Genomic DNA, 16,509 nt, shown 5'->3' on the forward strand with positions numbered 1-16,509 from the left:
GAGTGCCAAGGCGGCAGGGAGCCCCCGCAGCGACGCAGATGGGGCTCTGGCGAGACCGGGGCCGAGCCGACCCGGGAGGAGGAGCGGCGCTGTGAGTCCCGGGCAGCCGGGCTGCACCGCCGTCCCTCCGCACGCGAGGCCCGACGCCCCGCGGGGCTCCGAGCAGGTGCTCTGCAGGAGAGCTCCCCGGGTTAGCAGGCGCTCCAGGAAGAAGGCGGCTTCCCTCCAAGGAGTGATTGGCCGAGACCCAATCAGAACGCGGCTCCTGGTTTCCTGCCCCGCGCCAGCCAATGACCGTGCACGGGAGGGAGAAGGGCGTGAAGCCCAGTGGTGCCATTATCTTTGAGGGCGAAGGGTGTCTAGCCCTGGTGCAGCGGAGGGGTGGGTGAGCGTCTGCCGTGCTCCCGCCGTGGCAGCTGGCATCCTCCGGTGCTCTAACCCAGGTCCTTGCAGGACCCGTAAGAATAACTCCGGAGGGGTTTTCACTGGCCCCACGAGAGGCTGGTCCTGGTGCCCTTCGGGCCTCCGGGGAGGCGCTCTGAGCCCGAGCACCGGCCGGGTTCCGCCCCGCCGCGTCTAGAACCCCGGATCCGAGGGCGAACCGCAGGGAAAAGCGCTGGACCCATGGCGCCGCCCCGGGCCCCGCGCCTCGCCGGCGGGCAGGGACACACCCGGTCCGGGCGAGGGAGGCCAGGCGCCGTGAGCTTCGCGGACGTGGCCGTGTATTTCTCCCCGGACGAGTGGGGCTGTCTGCGGCCCGCGCAGAGGGCCCTGTACCGGGACGTGATGCGGGAGACCTATGGCCACCTGGGCGCGCTCGGTGAGGCCCGGCCCGCCCCTTCTTTCCCTTTTGGTGACACGGAGATTTTTAGACTCGGGTCGGACGCGCCTGAGTTTCTGCTGTTGGGGGTGGTCTTCGCTCCGGTTCAAAAGGCTGTACCCACCCCTGCAGAGGAAGTGCCTTGTCTAGGCTCCAACCTCTCACCCTGTCCGCTGTCGCCTCTTCTCCCCTAGGATTCGCAGGCCCCAAACCTGCCCTCATCTCCTGGCTGGAGAGAAAGAAGGAGGTGTGGAGCCCGGAGGCCGAGGATCCCGAGGAGGGGGCGAGGCACCCAGGATCTGGGATAGGTGAGGAAAGTGGGGCTGAGCTGGACGGCAGCCTCTCTTGGGAGCGAGCGAGCCACAGGCAGGCCCTTCCCACAGCCTCCTTCCCACACACAGCCTCTCTTACAGACCCTGGTTGGTAAGAATCCTCTGAGCCTTGTCTTTCAAAGTTCCCTTTACAAGACCTGGTGCCTTCCTTGGGTCAAGGACAGCTAGGTAGCTGGGAGAGAAGTTGGGGATAGAATGTACTGAGCCTTCCTCTATGTTCCTGGAGTGTCTGCATACTTCAGAAAGGGGCCAGAAGTTCACTCAGTGACACCGGTAATGTTGGCCCAGGGGGCTATTTTTACATACACTGGCCTGCAGTCCCTTCCAGTCCCTGGAGAAATCTCTGTCCCTGGTGAAATGCCTGCATTTAGAGGCTTTAACACGGCAGGTGATTGCCTATTTCCAGCAGGCCATACAATCCCTCACCTTCTGACGAAACTGCCATTTCCCAAGCCCTACCCAAGGGGAAAAAAGGGCCTGTGGGCCATGGAAGGGGGAGCTGCTGCCTGAGATGAGCCTGGGGGCTCTGAAACAGGGTCTAGAACACAGGAACGCCCTGCTGCTGCTCCCTTCACCTCCATCTCCCCATTGTGAGAGAAAACGCAGGCATGATCGTGCAAGCGCTCAACAATTCCGTTTCAATCCTCTTGTCTCTTTAGAAACCAAGAAAAAGAATGGAGCCAGCAGCAAAAGCGGGGCCAAGGGGCATGAGGGTGTCCCTGTGAAGAAGGCCAGGCTGGTTCCTGGTTTCAGGAACTGCAGCCGTCCATTGGCTCAGCTGTCCACAGACACTGGGCCGCCATGCAACAAGACTCCCAAGAGGCCCTACCCGTGCCTGGAATGCAGCCGTTCTTTCAGCTACCCCTCCCTCCTAGCCAGCCACCAGCGGGTCCACTCGGGGGAACGGCCCTTTCCCTGCGACCAGTGTGGACGTTGCTTCCGCCAAAGAGGCAACCTGGCTGTCCATATGCGCATCCATACAGGGGAGAAGCCCTTCTCCTGCCCAGACTGTGGGAGGCTCTTTGCCTACCCCTCGATGCTGGTCAGACATCGGCGAATCCACTCTGGAGACCGTCCATATGTCTGTGGGCCTTGTGGGCTTCAGTTCTCCCAGAGGGCTCACCTCGTCCAGCACCAGCTGCTTCATACGGGGGACAAGCCGTATTCATGTCCAGATTGTGGCCGCTGCTTCCGCCAGACTGGGGCCCTGGCCATCCACAGGCACAGACATGGGGGGGAGAAGCCGTACGTGTGCACTGAGTGTGGACGCCACTTTACACACCCTTCCCTCTTAGCTATCCACCAGCGTACCCATACTAGGAAGAAGCCCCATATCTGTTCAGACTGCGGTCGGGGCTTCGCCTACCCCTCCCTTCTGACCAATCACCAGCGGGTCCACTCCGGTGAGCGCCCCTACCCTTGTGCCCACTGCAGTGCCCGCTTTGCCCAGCAAAATAACCTGCTCCAGCATCAGCTCATTCACACTGGGGAAAAGCCCTATGAGTGCCCTGACTGTGGCCGCTGTTTCCGGCAGAGCGGCTCTCTGGCGATCCACAGACGCACACATACAGGGGAGAAGCCCTACTCCTGCCCCGAGTGTGGGCACCAATTTACCTTGTCCTGTGTCCTCAACAGCCATAGGCGCATCCATTCTGTTGAGAGGCCTTTCCCTTGTTCCCAGTGTGGGAAAACCTTTAAACAAAAGAGTGCCCTGGAAGCCCACCAATGGACCCATCATACAAGCAGGACAAGTCAGAGGGGTGGCAGACCTCTGTTACCACCTCCAGCCCACGCCCGTGTCCCTGAGGGTCAGGAACCATCAGTACACTTCCGACATTTTCCCGATATGTTCCAGTAGTGCGAGTGTCAGCTCCGGGTGTCCCCTAACTCTAAATCTCAGAACAAATTTCAGCTTAGACCAGGAGCCAGAATGTAAGAGGAAGATCATAGGCTTTGAACCAGTTTATCTCTTGTTCGATCTTGGCTCATCCCTCGCATCATCATCTCTCTGACTATAAAATGAGTACATTAATACTGCCCCCAAGGTGGTTGTGAGGATTAAATAATATATATTCAGTTAAAACTGTCCAGTACAATATTTCTCACTTGTGTATATCCTTCCAAGCTTTGCACATTAGAGTTGTTTGAATACTGAGGACAGCCTCACCCAATCTCCCCTGCTGAAAACAGCTTTTAATGTAAATTTCCTAGCTCCTTCATATGTTACAGCAAGTTAGAAAGTATTATTGCCTTATTTTTTCCTGAAGTGATTCACAATGCTTATTTTTTCTTGGGCTCAACTCAGAGGGGAGAGACGGCCTCATAATTCCCTGGAGCGTGTCACTGTGGCTTAGGCACCCAGACCTTTGCTTATATATTAGGTGTCTCTCTCACCAGGTTGTAAGCACCACCGAGAGCAGGAACCCTTAGTGCCACCTCTTTCCAGTCCCCAGCATTATGTTTGGAGATGGCACGTTTAATCATCATCAGACACGGAGACCTGCAGGTGCTCTGGGACTAAACCTTGGGTCCAACCCAGCGGACACCCGAGGATCTGGAAGGCTGTGGACAGCCATGTAACCTCCATGGCCGGGGAGACTTTGTTTAGCTCCCTGCTCTGCACCCAGCTCTTAGAGCAGCGCTCAACACAGGCGGGCTTAATCCAAGTTCGAGCGTCGTTCAAGTCTTGAGTGCCGAGGCGGCAGGGAGCCCCCGCAGCGACGCAGATGGGGCTCTGGCGAGACCGAGACCGAGGCCGAGGCGGCCTGGGAGGAAGAGCGGCGCTGTGGGCCCTACGCAGCCGGGCTGCACCGCCGTCCCTTAGCACACTTGGCCCAACGCTGCGCGGGACTCGGAGCCGGTGCCCGGAGGATGCGCGCCCCGGGTTGGCTGGCGCTCCAGGAAGAAGGCGGCTTCCCTCCAAGGAGTGATTGGCCGAGACCCAATCAGAACGCGGCTCCTGGTTTCCTGCCCCGCGCCAGCCAATCCGTGCACAGGAGGGAGAAGGGCGTGAAGCCCCACGGTGCCATCATCGTAGAGGGCGAAGGGTTTATGGATCTGCAGCTACGCACTGGGCCCTCTGCAGGGACGTGATGCGGAGTACCCCGGAGCACATGGGCGTGATCGAAGGGTCCCAGCCCTCCCCTCCTCCGCCTTTTAGCGCAAAGGGGTACCATTAGGCCTCGGTCCGGATGCGCCTGAGTGTGTTTTCGGGGACGGTTTTCTGTGCTTGGGTTCACGAGGCTGTAAAGGAAGCGCCTTGTCTAGGCTCCAACCTCTTACCGTGTCCGCTGTCGGCCTCTTCTCCCCTAGGATTCGCAGGCCCCAAACCTGCCCTCATCTCCTGGCTGGAGAGAAAGAAGGAGGTGTGGAGCCCGGAGGCCGAGGATCCCGAGGAGGGGGCGAGGCACCCAGGATCTGGGATAGGTGAGGAAAGTGGGGCTGAGCTGGAGGACAGCCTCTCTTGGGAGCGAGCCAGGGCAGGCCCTTTCTTCCCGCAGCCACACCTACACCCCACCCTTCTCTTTAAAGTTTGACCCCAATTGGTAAGAATGTGACGAACCTTCTCTTCCACAGTTTTCTTTCCCAGACCTGGAGGCTTCCTTATGTTCAAGGGTAGCAGGTCCTGCTGGTCCCAACGGGGGATCGGAGAGAGGCAACAGTTGGGGTTTGAGGACTTTTGCCTTCATTCCTGTGAGTACTTAGGTTATAGCTTCTAATAGAGCTTTCCTCAATTACGGGAATGTTCTAGCTGTGCTGTGGAACACAGAAGCCACTAGCCACAGGTGGCCATTTAGCACTTGAAATGTGGCCCATGTGCCCAAGGAAGTGAGTTTTTCTTTTTTTTCTTTCTTTTTTTTTTTTTTTAAAGATTTTATTTATTTATTTGACAGAGATAGAGACAGCCAGTGAGAGAGGGAACACAAGCAGGGAGAGTGGGAGAGGAAGAAGCAGGCTCGCAGCAGAAGAGCCTGATGTGGGGCTCGATCCCACAACGCCAGGATCACGCCCTGAGCCGAAGGCAGACGCTTAACCGCTGTGCCACCCAGGCGCCCCAAGTTTTTCATTTTAATTAACTTAAGCCTAGAGAACATGCATGGTTCTTGGAACCTGCACGGGCCTTGGGAAGAGGCCAGAGGTTCCCTTTGGTTTGTTGGCCTGGCCCTGTTTCTCAGGGCATATCCTGCCATGGAACCTGCCTAGCGCCCTCTCTAGAATTTAATGACTTGCCACCTTTCGTTTAGGATGAAAACAGGGTGTTCTTGTGTGCTCCAAAGGCACCGAGGTGTGTTTTTTGAGAAATGTTTCCACTGAAATGCCCATATGTGAGGTCTTGAACCAGGAAAAGGTGCCAGCTTCCCTCTGAAAAAAGTTTAGCCCTTCCGTATGAGAACGTCTACAGTTCCGGAGGCCTGCAGTGAGAAGGGATGGTCCTCTTTCTGAAAATGGGAAACTTCTGTTGGAGGCACGTGGGCCGTCGCCAGGTGAGGGGTTCACCCTTAGGTCCTTCTGCCCTGGATGAACAGGGTCTGTGGTAAGTCAAAGCACCCCACGATCTTTAGTTCCAATTCTCTTGTGTGTGCAGAAAGCAAGAGTAAAGAAAAGAAGGGAGAAATGGGGGGTGAAGTCACTTAATGCAGCCTGTGCGAGAGGGGCTACCCTATAAGGCAGCATGACAAGACTCCTTTGAGGTCAGTGAGGGCGCTCACCTTGGGGGGCTGTGGGAGGGGGTTATGGCCAGATACGGCCTCAGGGCTCCCGAGCCACAGGATAACGGTGCTGTCAGGCTCCAAAGAAACCGTACCCATGTCTGGGCTGTCCTCTTCCTCCTGGCCAGCCCCCAGCAGGCCTGCTGTGCCGAGTAGCCTCTACCTGTGACAGTACGGATGCTGCTGTCGCCGTGCAGGGACTTGCCCCGCCATCAGCCCCGCCACCCAGGCCGGACCGTCTTCCCCTGCCCCCAGCGTGGCTGCTGCTTTTGAAAAAGTAGGGCGCTGGCCCCCTCCCTAAGGAAGAGGCTTTGTACACGTCTGGACTGTGGGTGGCTTGTTGCCATCCCCTCACTGTTAGACGCAGGCGGGTCCACTCTGGTGATCGTCCCCGTGTGTGTGTGTGTGGGGGGGGTCATGTAGTGTCCCCTGTTCCCAGAGGGCTCATGTGGTCTAACACCAGCTGTTCCACACCCGGCACACCTGTGCCCTGACTGCATCTGCCGCTTCCACCCGAGCAGGGCCCTGTGTGTCCGTGAGGCCCCGACACAGGTGCTGGCCACCGGGAGCTGGGGGGTAGGTGGTGCCTGTGCCACGCGCCCTTGGCCGTTCACAGACGCGCGCACCCAGGAAACCGCACCTGCCCCGCCTACAGCATCTGCTCCTCCTGCATCTCCCTCCCATGGGCACATCCACACTGATGGGAGGCCCTGTCCCGGCCCTGAGCGCGGGGAGAGCTCCCAGAGAAAGTCTGCCCGGAAAGCGCTCCAGTGCAGCCATCGCGAGAGCACGGAGAGGCCAAGGGGCGCCTGGGTGGCTCGCTCAGTTAGCATCGGACTCCTGATGTCGGCTGAGGTCATGAGCTCGGGGTTGTGAGATCGAGCCCCACACTGGGCGTGGAGCCTGCTTAAGGTTCTCTCTCCCTCTGTCCCTCGCCCCCCTGCCCCATGCTTGCTTGCTGTTTTTTTTTTGTTTTTTTTTTTTTAAAAAGGAAACAAAACAAACCCCCAAAAACCCAAACATGGAGAGGCAAAGGTGCGGGAGACCTGTGCCCCAGCCTCCTCCCTTGGAGATCAGGACCCCTCAGTTCATGTCCAGTATTAGATAAATACCAGAAGTGTGGGTGCTCTGAAGAAGCTTACGATGGAAGATATCCTTGTCACCAAGTGTTAGCCACACAGAGTGAGTAGAGGCAGAAGAGAGAGGGAAGGGGGAGAGGGAGATATATAAAGTGAAGAGGTCTCTAGTGCCTTGACGTCCTCCTTCAGAGAACAGGATATAGAGGTCATCAGAAAGGTTCCAGTGAGTTACCTCACCAGACAGACAGGCTGGAACTGGACTACGTGAATCTGTTAAGGTAAGGTTTGGGGCGCCTGGGTGGCACAGTCGTTGAGCGTCTGCCTTCGGCTCAGGGCGTGATCCCAGCGTTCTGGGATCGAGCCCCACATCAGGCTCTTCCGCTATGAGCCTGATTCTTCCTCTCCCACTCCCCCTGCTTGTGTTCCCTCTCTCGCTGGCTGTCTCTCTGTCAAATAAATAAATAAAATCTTAAAAAAAAAAAAAAGAGTCTGCCTTTGGCTCAGGTCATGATCTCAGTGTCCTGGGACTGAGCCCCACGTCAGGCTCCCTGGTCAGTGGGGAGCCTGCTTCTCCTTCTCTCCCTGTGCTTTCTCTCTCTCTCATGTAAGTAAATAAAATCTTAAAAAAAAAAAAAAAAACAAAGGTAAGATTCCTTCATTATTCATGACATGACTTTCTCCCAGAACTGACACTGCTTGCTGGAGTCTGGGTTTATGGTGCAACGACATTTGAGGCAAAGGCTGGGTTCCATTAGTCCATCAGGTGAAGTCCATGTGTGCTATAATCAAAGGTTGCACGGTCAGTTACTTCCCTCTCACTGAGCATGAAACAAGGCGAAATTAATCTCAAAGCCTTGCACCCAGTTTAGAGCTGCCTGTGGAATGCGGAGAACATTCTGGTTCAAATCTCATCCCTCCCTTTACTAACAGGTTTTGGGCAAGGCACTCAACCATCTGATAACTGTCTCTCATAAGGACTCTGAAAGGTGAGTTTCTTTTTTCTTCTTTTTTTTTTTTNTAGAGACAGCCAGCGAGAGAGGGAACACAAGCAGGGGGGAGTGGGAGAGGAAGAAGCAGGCTCCCAGCAGAGGAGCCTGATGTGGGGCTCGATCCCACAACGCCGGGATCATACCCTGAGCCGAAGGCAGACGCTTAACCGCTGTGCCACCCAGGCGCCCCTCTTTTTTCTTCTTTTTTTAAGCGTCACATGCTCCCCCAACTGAGCCAGCCAGGCGCCCCTGGAAGGTGAGTTTCAGCTGTCATCATCTACATCGATGTGCCTACAAGGTAGCACCTCGTACTTGGTCCTCAGCACCATTGCCCGTAATCCAAAACAAAGTGTCTTTGGTCTTTATGTAGCCTCTTGGTGTGCAGAGTCCCTGGATCTTCTCCATCCTTCTCTATAGTGGGCAGTCTTGAAGAGGAGCCCGGCTTGTCCCTGTGCCCAGTGCGGATCAAGGAATTTATACAGAAGAGGGGCAGGAACCTCTGTTCTCACATTAAGTCCCGGGTGCTCCTCTCTCCAAAATGTTTCCCTGTAGTTGAGAGCCTCTGACTCTCCCTGATTCCTAGGTCCTGCTTTAGTAGCCCCCACCAAGATGATGGCAAGCCAGGCCAAATGGGGCCTTTCCAGCCCAGGGCCTAGCCTGCCCTCCCATTTCCTTCATGCAGGAAGAGGGCTCAGCACCTTTTTATCTCAGGGGTCAATCATCCTTCCTGTTCAATGTCAGCATCATCGACAGCACATCATTACCATTGAGGCAAAATGTCCGCAGATTCCTTTCCAGCCTTCTGTTCAGTCACTTCCTTCGAAATGAAATGGTTTGCTGTGCACTGGCCTTTGTATTTTCTTAGCAGCCTAAGTTTACCTTCTTATTTCTCCAAACGGAACTATGTATAGGCAGAAAGCATACACACAAAGCTATCAGATTGCCCTGCAAGTGAACTACGAGAGGAATTTTCTGAAAACATTACGGGAAGGGAATCCACTCCTCTAGTTTTGATTTGGAGCTTGCCCACGGGCAGATGAGGCCATCCGATGTCTGGCGCCAACCTATCCTTTTGATCCTTCAGTTTTACCCTAACAGTATTTTGTACTGCATCAGAAAGTGTCCTCACTCCCTGCACACTCAGAACGTTCCTGAATTCCTGTCTTTGTACCAGAGATCTTTACAGCCATGGAATTCAGCTGTTTATTCAACGGATGTACATTGAGCACCACTGCCCTCCCTAAATTCTACCCATTCATACCCCAAACTCGTTTCCCACCTGATGCATCCATCTGGAAAGTCATTCAGAGGGACTCTGTCTTATTCACTTTGGCAATCTTGACATTCCACCTGCTCCCCTAGTGGTTCGTTCAATAATCGTTACTCTGCTTGGGAAGGAGTATAACTCAATGTTTACTGCAGTTGTGTGTGCTTCCTACTTCCTCTGTTCAAAGTCATCTTCCTTGGAATCTCTTAATACCTTTGCTGTCTTGTGAATTCCTGACATGTTGTCTTTACTACTTGCAGGCTTTGGGGTAGCGTTTTGCCCACAGTAGGTGCTTTAAAAAAAATTAACGGGTAAGAGAGATAGGTATGCCACCAGCTGAAGTATGTATGAAATGACATATTATCTGACCCTCAGATCCCCTGGGAGATGACCCTGAGCTGGTGAAACGCTGCTGGATTACACAACAGTGGGGGCTGACCGGTTCCATCAGCAATTTTCCTATACCTTTCACATACATGCTTGCGGCACTGTTAGTTGTAAATGCATATGCCTCACTCAACTCTAAACTCCATTCAGAGCACGGTGCGTGACTTATTTCCAAACTGCCTAGCACTACGCTTTGTACACTGGACAGATGTCACGTAAAAATAAAGGATGGAGAGATGTGCGTAAGACTGAACCTGAAAACAGGCCAGGAGATCAGGCTGTTGACAAGCGAATTCGGATAGTGCGGGGGAAGGGAGCCGAGTTCCGCGGTCTGAATAAAGGCCCGGTCAGCCCCGGCTTCAAATCTTTGTTCCTTCTCCTAACTAGCAGGATCCCTCTGAGATATTCCTTATCAGTAGAACGGGATGATGACCATGACTTCACACGATGGTGGCAAAGAAAATAAAAAGATGAAATGTGTAAGCGGGGAACGGTGCCTGCGCGCAGGAAACGCCAACGTTAATTACCCTCCCGAAAGGGCAACGAGGAAGTCGTCCAGTTCTGAGAAAGCCTCCCGGGGTAATCGCAGCCCCGGGTTGGCCGGAGTGGCTCCGTCACTCAAATCCTTCCCTCCCTCAGAGAGGCAGCACCTGCCAGAGAACAGGGGCCGGTCACTGACGCCGGGCCAGCTTGCCGCCCGCCTCCGACTTGGCCGCAGACACCCGGCGCGGAAGGTGGGCTTCCTGCCCTTACGCTTCCGTTAGCTTCGTTCAAACAGGCCGCTTTCGCCAGCACCCAATCAGAACGCCCGATCTTCGGCCGCCGCCCAATGAGCGCGTGCAATGGGGGGAAAAAGGGCGTGAAGCCCAATCGCAGCGCCATCACACTTGAGGGCAAAGAGGTTAGGAAGCCGGCATGGCGCTCCGGTCAATAAAATCGATAGCTGGAAGCTGCCTGTGTTCCAGGCTAAGGCGGTGCGGTAGCAGCGCCGCCATCTTCCCCGAAGGCATCTTCCGGTGCCTTTCACCCAAGTTCGAGCAGGAGTTTCCTGAATAACAGCAAAAGGTTTCCGTTAGCCCCGCAAGGCGGCTGATTCCGATTCCCCACGGGCCTCCCCGGGCACGCTCAGCCCGGGTCCGGCCGGGGCTCCCATATCCCGGGGTCCGCCAGGGGTTCAGGCCGGGACAGGGAAGGCCGTGGCGCCGGCTTCTGGGGTCCAATGGCGCCACCTTCGGCTCCGCTTTCCGCGCGGGGACCAGGAGAGGCCAGACCCGGCCGGAGAAGGGGAAGGAGGCCGAGGGCGGTGAAGTTCGCGGACGTGGCCGTGTACTTCTCCCCGGAGGAGTGGGGCTGTCTGCGGCCCGCGCAGAGAGCCCTGTACCGGGACGTGATGCGGGAGACCTACGGCCACCTGGGCGCGCTCGGTGAGGCCCGGCCCAGTTCGCTTCCTCGGGGCCCGAAGGGTTGGAGGAGCTTAGGGGCGGGCGGGGGGGGGGGGGGGGCGACGTCAGGGAGTCCAGAATGTCCAAGGACCTGGCCTGTGACCAGGTAGTGTCAGGGGAGGAGGACAGGGGCTTGGCAGGAGATGACACCGGGTAGATCTTTACCCAGCCTCATTTAGGAGCCGGACGTCTGACTGGTTCTCCTTCCCCAGGGTGCGCAGGTCCCAAACCAGCCCTCATCTCCTGGTTGGAACGAAATACTGATGAGTGGGAACCGGCCGCCCTGGATCCGCGGGAGTGCCCAAGGGGGGTAACAGTCCAAAGAAGTGAGTGAACAATGCGTGTGCAGGGCCTACAGCCTCTAGCTGCCCAGTCTGTGAGGGTTGGTGGCTAGGGGTGCCTCTGGCCCCCGCATAATGCTTTATTTACTGGGACTGTTTCACAGCTTCAGGGGCTTGTCTCTGTGATGGGGGTGGGTGGGTCCCCCATACAGTGATTTACATGTCAGTTTGCAAACTAAGGGTCTGCAGTTCTTTATCTGGTGAATGAATCCGTGAGCTCTTAAAAGGAGCTACCCTCTGGACTCCTTCCCAAGATCCCCGTCCCCAGGCTGCCCTGAACTGTGCTCTGACGGAGACACCTGGTACCTCTCTGAGTTTTCTGGATTTGGGTTGAGGGATCTCATGCGGAACAGCTGCCTGGGGTGCAGGGGCCTCTTTCTGCCCTTTTGGCGGGGTGACCCCTAATGAGTTCAGGAATCTGCGTTCTCCTCGGATTAAGCAAGGCTCTGATTAATGCCATTCAAGTAGAACAGCCCCAGATCCTCCCACAGGGGTGAATGGAAGCATCTGGGCTGCCGTTTCTGGGCTAGATTCTCTGAGACCAGGGCTATCTTTTCAAGAGTCAGATCCAACCATGATACTTCCTTGCTTAAAACCTTTCAGTTTTTGTCACGGCAGGTTGTCAAATGGCTGTCAGTTATCTCTAAGTCACTTGGGGAATTCGGTAAAAAAAACAAAACAAAACACAGATTCCTGGACCCAGAACTATTGATTTACTCTGATGGATGTCTGGGACCTTGTACTTCTTTTTTAACAGCCCCAGGTGATGGGCGTGCATGTTTAGGGTTGAGAACCATTGGATAATAGTTCACGGTCCTGAACAGCAGTGGTTCTGAGCGTGTGGTCGGCAGACCAGCAGCAGCATCACTCCGGAAAGAATCAGAGATACAAATTCTTGGGCCCCATCCCAGACCCGCTGAATCCCAGATTGTTTCAGGGAGTCATCCAAATGATTCTGAGCACAATAAAATTTGAGAACCATTTGGCTTCGAGGGGGCCTTCTGGCCCAGTCCGTGCCAGCTCATACCTCGTGTTTCCACTTCCTGCCTTATACTTACCTCTTCAAAAACGTTTAATTTCTCAAGCCTGCGGAACCTGCAAGAAACATGTCGCAACTTCTCCAGATGGAGCTGGGGACTCCTGGAATGTCCTCCACATTTCTGTACTAGTGTGTCCCAGTGGGATGCCAGTGGCACTAATGCTCCCTGAAGATGGGCTGGGTCTGTTTGTCTTCTAACCTGTAACGCTGTCATAGGCAAGGGTGGGGGCCCAGTAGTTGTTAAATTACTTTCTCCCCGTGTTTCTGCAGAAACCAGAACCAGAAAGAAGAACGGAGAGAAGGAAGTCTTCCCACCTAAGGAGGCACCCCGAAAGGGCAAGCGAGGCCGGCGGCCCAGCAAGCCCCGACTGATCCCCAGGCAGACATCTGGGGGCCCCATCTGCCCTGACTGTGGCTGCACCTTCCCCGACCGTCTGGCCCTGGAGAGCCACAAGTGTGCCCAGAATCTGAAAAAGCCTTACCCTTGCCCGGACTGCGGGCGCCGCTTTTCCTACCCCTCCCTGCTGGTGAGTCACCGGCGGGCACACTCTGGCGAGTGTCCCTATGTTTGCGACCAGTGTGGCAAACGTTTCTCCCAGCGCAAGAACCTCTCGCAGCACCAGGTTATCCACACGGGCGAGAAGCCCTACCACTGCCCTGACTGTGGCCGCTGCTTCCGGAGGAGCCGGTCCCTGGCCAATCACCGGACCACGCATACCGGCGAGAAACCCCACCAGTGCCCCAGCTGCGGGCGGCGCTTCGCCTACCCCTCGCTGCTCGCCATCCACCAGCGCACGCACACGGGCGAGAAGCCCTACACCTGCCTGGAGTGCAACCGCCGCTTCCGGCAGCGCACCGCCCTCGTCATCCACCAGCGCATCCACACCGGCGAGAAGCCCTACCCGTGCCCGGACTGCGAGCGGCGCTTCTCCTCGTCCTCCCGCCTGGTCAGCCACCGGCGGGTGCACTCCGGCGAGCGCCCGTACGCCTGCGAGCACTGCGAGGCGCGCTTCTCCCAGCGCAGCACGCTGCTCCAGCACCAGCTCTTACACACCGGGGAGAAGCCCTACCCCTGCCCGGACTGCGGCCGTGCCTTCCGGCGCAGCGGCTCGCTGGCCATCCACCGCAGCACGCACACCGAGGAGAAGCTGCACGCCTGCGAGGACTGCGGCCGCCGCTTCGCCTACCCGTCGCTCCTGGCCAGTCACCGGCGCGTGCACTCGGGCGAGCGGCCCTACGCGTGCGACCTGTGCGCCAAGCGCTTCGCACAGTGGAGCCACCTGGCCCAGCACCAGCTGCTGCACACCGGGGAGAAGCCCTTCCCTTGCCTGGAGTGCGGCCGCTGCTTCCGCCAGCGGTGGTCTCTGGCCGTCCACAAGTGTAGCCCCAGAGCCGCTCCCGGGGGGGCCGGCCAGAAGGGCAGTGCCCTTTAGTCACCGGAAAAGGACGGTGGATTTTCATTTCAGTTCATGGAGGGGCCCAGAGAAGGGAAGGAGAAGTCCTGGGTCATACAAGGCAGAGTCAGGACAAAAGCCCAGGCCTTCTGCGACAGAGACCTGAACTTTAATGTATCTCACCCCCCCACCCCCCGGCTGCCTTACCGGATGTGTCTAGAACAGACAGTCCCGTTAGGAGAGGTGACATCACGTGGTGGTTTTCCAGGCTGCCCCATCCTGAGAGAATGTCCGTGTGTGGATATCAGGGCTGAAAGTTCTCCCATCTTAGGGGCTGTTTGCTTTTCTAGCGTGTGTATACAGAGATCACCTGTCCCCTTGCAAACAGGAGAATGCCATTTGTGGGCGGCAGTATCTTGCCCTACTCTGCTCCTTCCTCCATATCACGTTTAAAGAAACCTGCTTTAGCCCCCTTTTTTCAACACTCCTGCCAAGTGGTTTTTTACCCTTGCTTTAAATCTCCCTTGACAGGGAGCTCACTACCTCACAAGGCAGGTCATTTCATTGTGGGATAGCTGTGATCTTTAGAAGGCGGTTAAGTACCTATTCTTCCCTAGAAGCCTTGCCCAGAGTATGTAATACTTCATCTACATGACAGCGTTTCAGATCACTTAATCACAGCTGCTTTGCCCACGTTTTCAAATTAAACAGCATTTTTTGGTCAGTCCTTCCTTAAAGACAGGGTTTCAGTTCCCACACATGCTCTTTCTTCAAACAGGTGTCGGTTTTTCAGTGTCCCTTTTAAAGGGTCATGCAAAAATAAGCCGGCACCACAGTGTGTCCTGTCCACCTCCTTGGTCCCTGCTTGTTTTAACAGCTCTAGATTGCACTGAATTCAGGGGCGGTGACACTGTAGCAGGGCTTCGTTGGGTTGCAGATAAATACCTAAGCTTTTTGTTTTTTTTAAACCACATACTGTGAAGCTAAGTCTTCTACCCCCTGTGTTTGGAAAATTGATTCAAGTTGGGTCTGGGACATAGGCAAAGTGAGCTTTAGGAGAAGACTGACTTGAAGGAGAAGCAGGGGAGCTGAGCCAGCAGCAAGAGGTAAAACTGGGACCGGCTCGTACTTCCTCCAGTGGATTTGGATTAGTTCCAGGCAGCCAGTGGCTAGAAATCCTTGAGACCTGGGTCTTACTCCTCCCCGATTCCCAATCGAATAAGGAGACATCAGCACAGAACCTTTCATGAGTCCTCAGTAAGTCAGATGAGGCCATTCAAGGAGGGTAGAAAGTTAAGTCATTGAGGACAGGGCAGGAAGAGTCTGCAGTCATCGAGTTGTGTTCATGCCTGCCTTCCTCACAGAAGCGCCCCAGAGCAGCAGCAGCAACGCGTCTTAATCTTTGACATGCCTCCCTGGCACCCACCCCTGAGTATTTGCTCAGTAAAGCTTTACCGCATTCAGTGGACAAGGCCTACCACTTTGCCTTGGGTCGCTGCACCAAATTGGAGTTTCCGAACATGACTTCGCTCCTCTTCAACAGCTGGAGTGGGTCATGTTCCTACCCCTGTTGCTTGTTCCTTCAGCTCTCCAAATCTCAGCCCCAACGTGGGAGAGCAGCTGGGCAACACAGTGTTTGTAATTACCTCTGTTCTGGTATTTAGCGAGTTGCATTGTAACTATTTGTCTGTTTCTCCTTGGATGAATGGATGAGCTCCCCCAAGACAGGGGTCATACCAGATTGGGTCTCATTAAAATGTCGAAAAATGACGTTCCTTGTGGAATCACTGTTTGTAAAATAGAAGTCTAGGTCCTTGATTGGGTAAAAATTTTTAGTTCTGATGGAGACCTGCCCTATCCTAACAGAGAGCTATTCGAATGTCTGCCTAGCCCTGTCTTAGAGCTGGCCATTGTACTCTTATCACCAGGCTGACCCAAGTCTTTATCTAGGAATTTTGTAATTTTCTTTGGGCCTAGATTGTACCTCATGAGACTTGGAGGCCAAGTTCCAGTCTGTGCGGTCAGCGGAGGGCTAAGATGAGTACAGCTTCTTAGGTCCCCTAAGGCACTTTGGTCCCAGCGTCCATCCCATGACCAGCTGGGAGATGGGAGATGCCATTATCCTTCCAATTCGTTCCCCCTCTGTTTCAGGTGGTTTGAGTTTCTGCTACTTGCCACCCAAAGAATGAACTAGTCCACCGTCCCAATACGGATGTATCGCCCATGAGCTGTGGAGAGGGGAAAATTGCAGTGCTGCGGAGAGAAGCCAGCACGACGCCTTTCCTGATCTCCAACCTCAGTGAGCCTTCAGTAGGACTTAAGTCTTCCCTACATCCTTAACCAGTGACTACCTTCTCTTTCACTAAGAAACCCAAGGTTTCAAATAGGAACTCTTCGACTCCACATTTACCGGTATTTACTTCGGTGCTACGCTCACCAACATAGCTGTGCGTGATTTCATCTGCCCTCTCAGGGACTTTGCTACATCTGTTACTCTTTCTCGCCTCTTAGTTTTATGGTTTCAGAGTCCCTCTCTTGCCTGGAACACACACATGCCAGCCTAAAAAATCTGTCTTTTTTTAAGATTTTATTTTTAAGTAATCTCTACACCCCACATGGGGCTCGAACTCGCAGCCCCAAGATCAAGAGTCGCGTGTACTACAGACTGAGCCCGCCGGGCGCCCCTCAGCTAAATGTCTTGAAACCATAG

The 16,509-nt window shown here is 55.2% G+C and overlaps 2 protein-coding genes across 3 annotated transcripts; both read left to right on the forward strand.

Annotated features, from left to right (window-relative positions):
* Positions 1–348: 348 nt before the first annotated feature.
* On the forward strand, positions 349–3,786 carry LOC117794987 (zinc finger protein 689-like). The gene is made up of 3 exons (XM_011231754.3): positions 349–820; positions 1,015–1,128; positions 1,812–3,786. The coding sequence occupies exons 1-3, from the start codon at positions 625–627 to the stop codon at positions 3,008–3,010; spliced, it is 1,509 nt and encodes a 502-aa protein (XP_011230056.2). The 5' UTR covers positions 349–624; the 3' UTR covers positions 3,011–3,786.
* A 1,610-nt stretch (positions 3,787–5,396) lies between these two features.
* Positions 5,397–15,569, forward strand: LOC100484455 (zinc finger protein 689). Of its 2 annotated transcripts, XM_034670120.1 has the most exons (9): positions 5,397–5,636; positions 5,738–5,843; positions 5,990–7,043; positions 7,130–7,218; positions 7,871–7,926; positions 8,142–8,185; positions 9,974–11,007; positions 11,238–11,351; positions 12,676–15,569. In XM_034670120.1, the coding sequence occupies exons 7-9, from the start codon at positions 10,803–10,805 to the stop codon at positions 13,836–13,838; spliced, it is 1,482 nt and encodes a 493-aa protein (XP_034526011.1). In that variant the 5' UTR covers positions 5,397–5,636; positions 5,738–5,843; positions 5,990–7,043; positions 7,130–7,218; positions 7,871–7,926; positions 8,142–8,185; positions 9,974–10,802; the 3' UTR covers positions 13,839–15,569. The 2 variants fall into 2 exon arrangements, with proteins under 2 accessions (XP_034526011.1, XP_034526010.1); XM_034670119.1 differs by having other exon boundaries at positions 5,738–7,043.
* The last annotated feature ends 940 nt before the right edge of the window (positions 15,570–16,509 follow it).

The sequence above is a fragment of the Ailuropoda melanoleuca genome, chromosome 10, assembly GCF_002007445.2.
Source record: "Ailuropoda melanoleuca isolate Jingjing chromosome 10, ASM200744v2, whole genome shotgun sequence".
Classification (NCBI taxonomy): domain Eukaryota; kingdom Metazoa; phylum Chordata; class Mammalia; order Carnivora; family Ursidae; genus Ailuropoda; species Ailuropoda melanoleuca.

Bases quoted from the DNA above. Each gene is read 5' to 3' on its own strand.
- LOC117794987 (XM_011231754.3), top strand. From the start codon at position 625: ATGGCGCCGCCCCGGGCCCCGCGCCTCGCCGGCGGGCAGGGACACACC. The intron at 821-1,014 runs GTGAGGCCCGGC...CTTCTCCCCTAG, and splicing joins TGGCCACCTGGGCGCGCTCG to GATTCGCAGGCCCCAAACCT. The intron at 1,129-1,811 runs GTGAGGAAAGTG...TTGTCTCTTTAG, and splicing joins GCACCCAGGATCTGGGATAG to AAACCAAGAAAAAGAATGGA.
- LOC100484455 (XM_034670119.1), top strand. From the start codon at position 10,803: ATGGCGCCACCTTCGGCTCCGCTTTCCGCGCGGGGACCAGGAGAGGCC. The intron at 11,008-11,237 runs GTGAGGCCCGGC...CTCCTTCCCCAG, and splicing joins CGGCCACCTGGGCGCGCTCG to GGTGCGCAGGTCCCAAACCA. The intron at 11,352-12,675 runs GTGAGTGAACAA...GTGTTTCTGCAG, and splicing joins GGGGGTAACAGTCCAAAGAA to AAACCAGAACCAGAAAGAAG.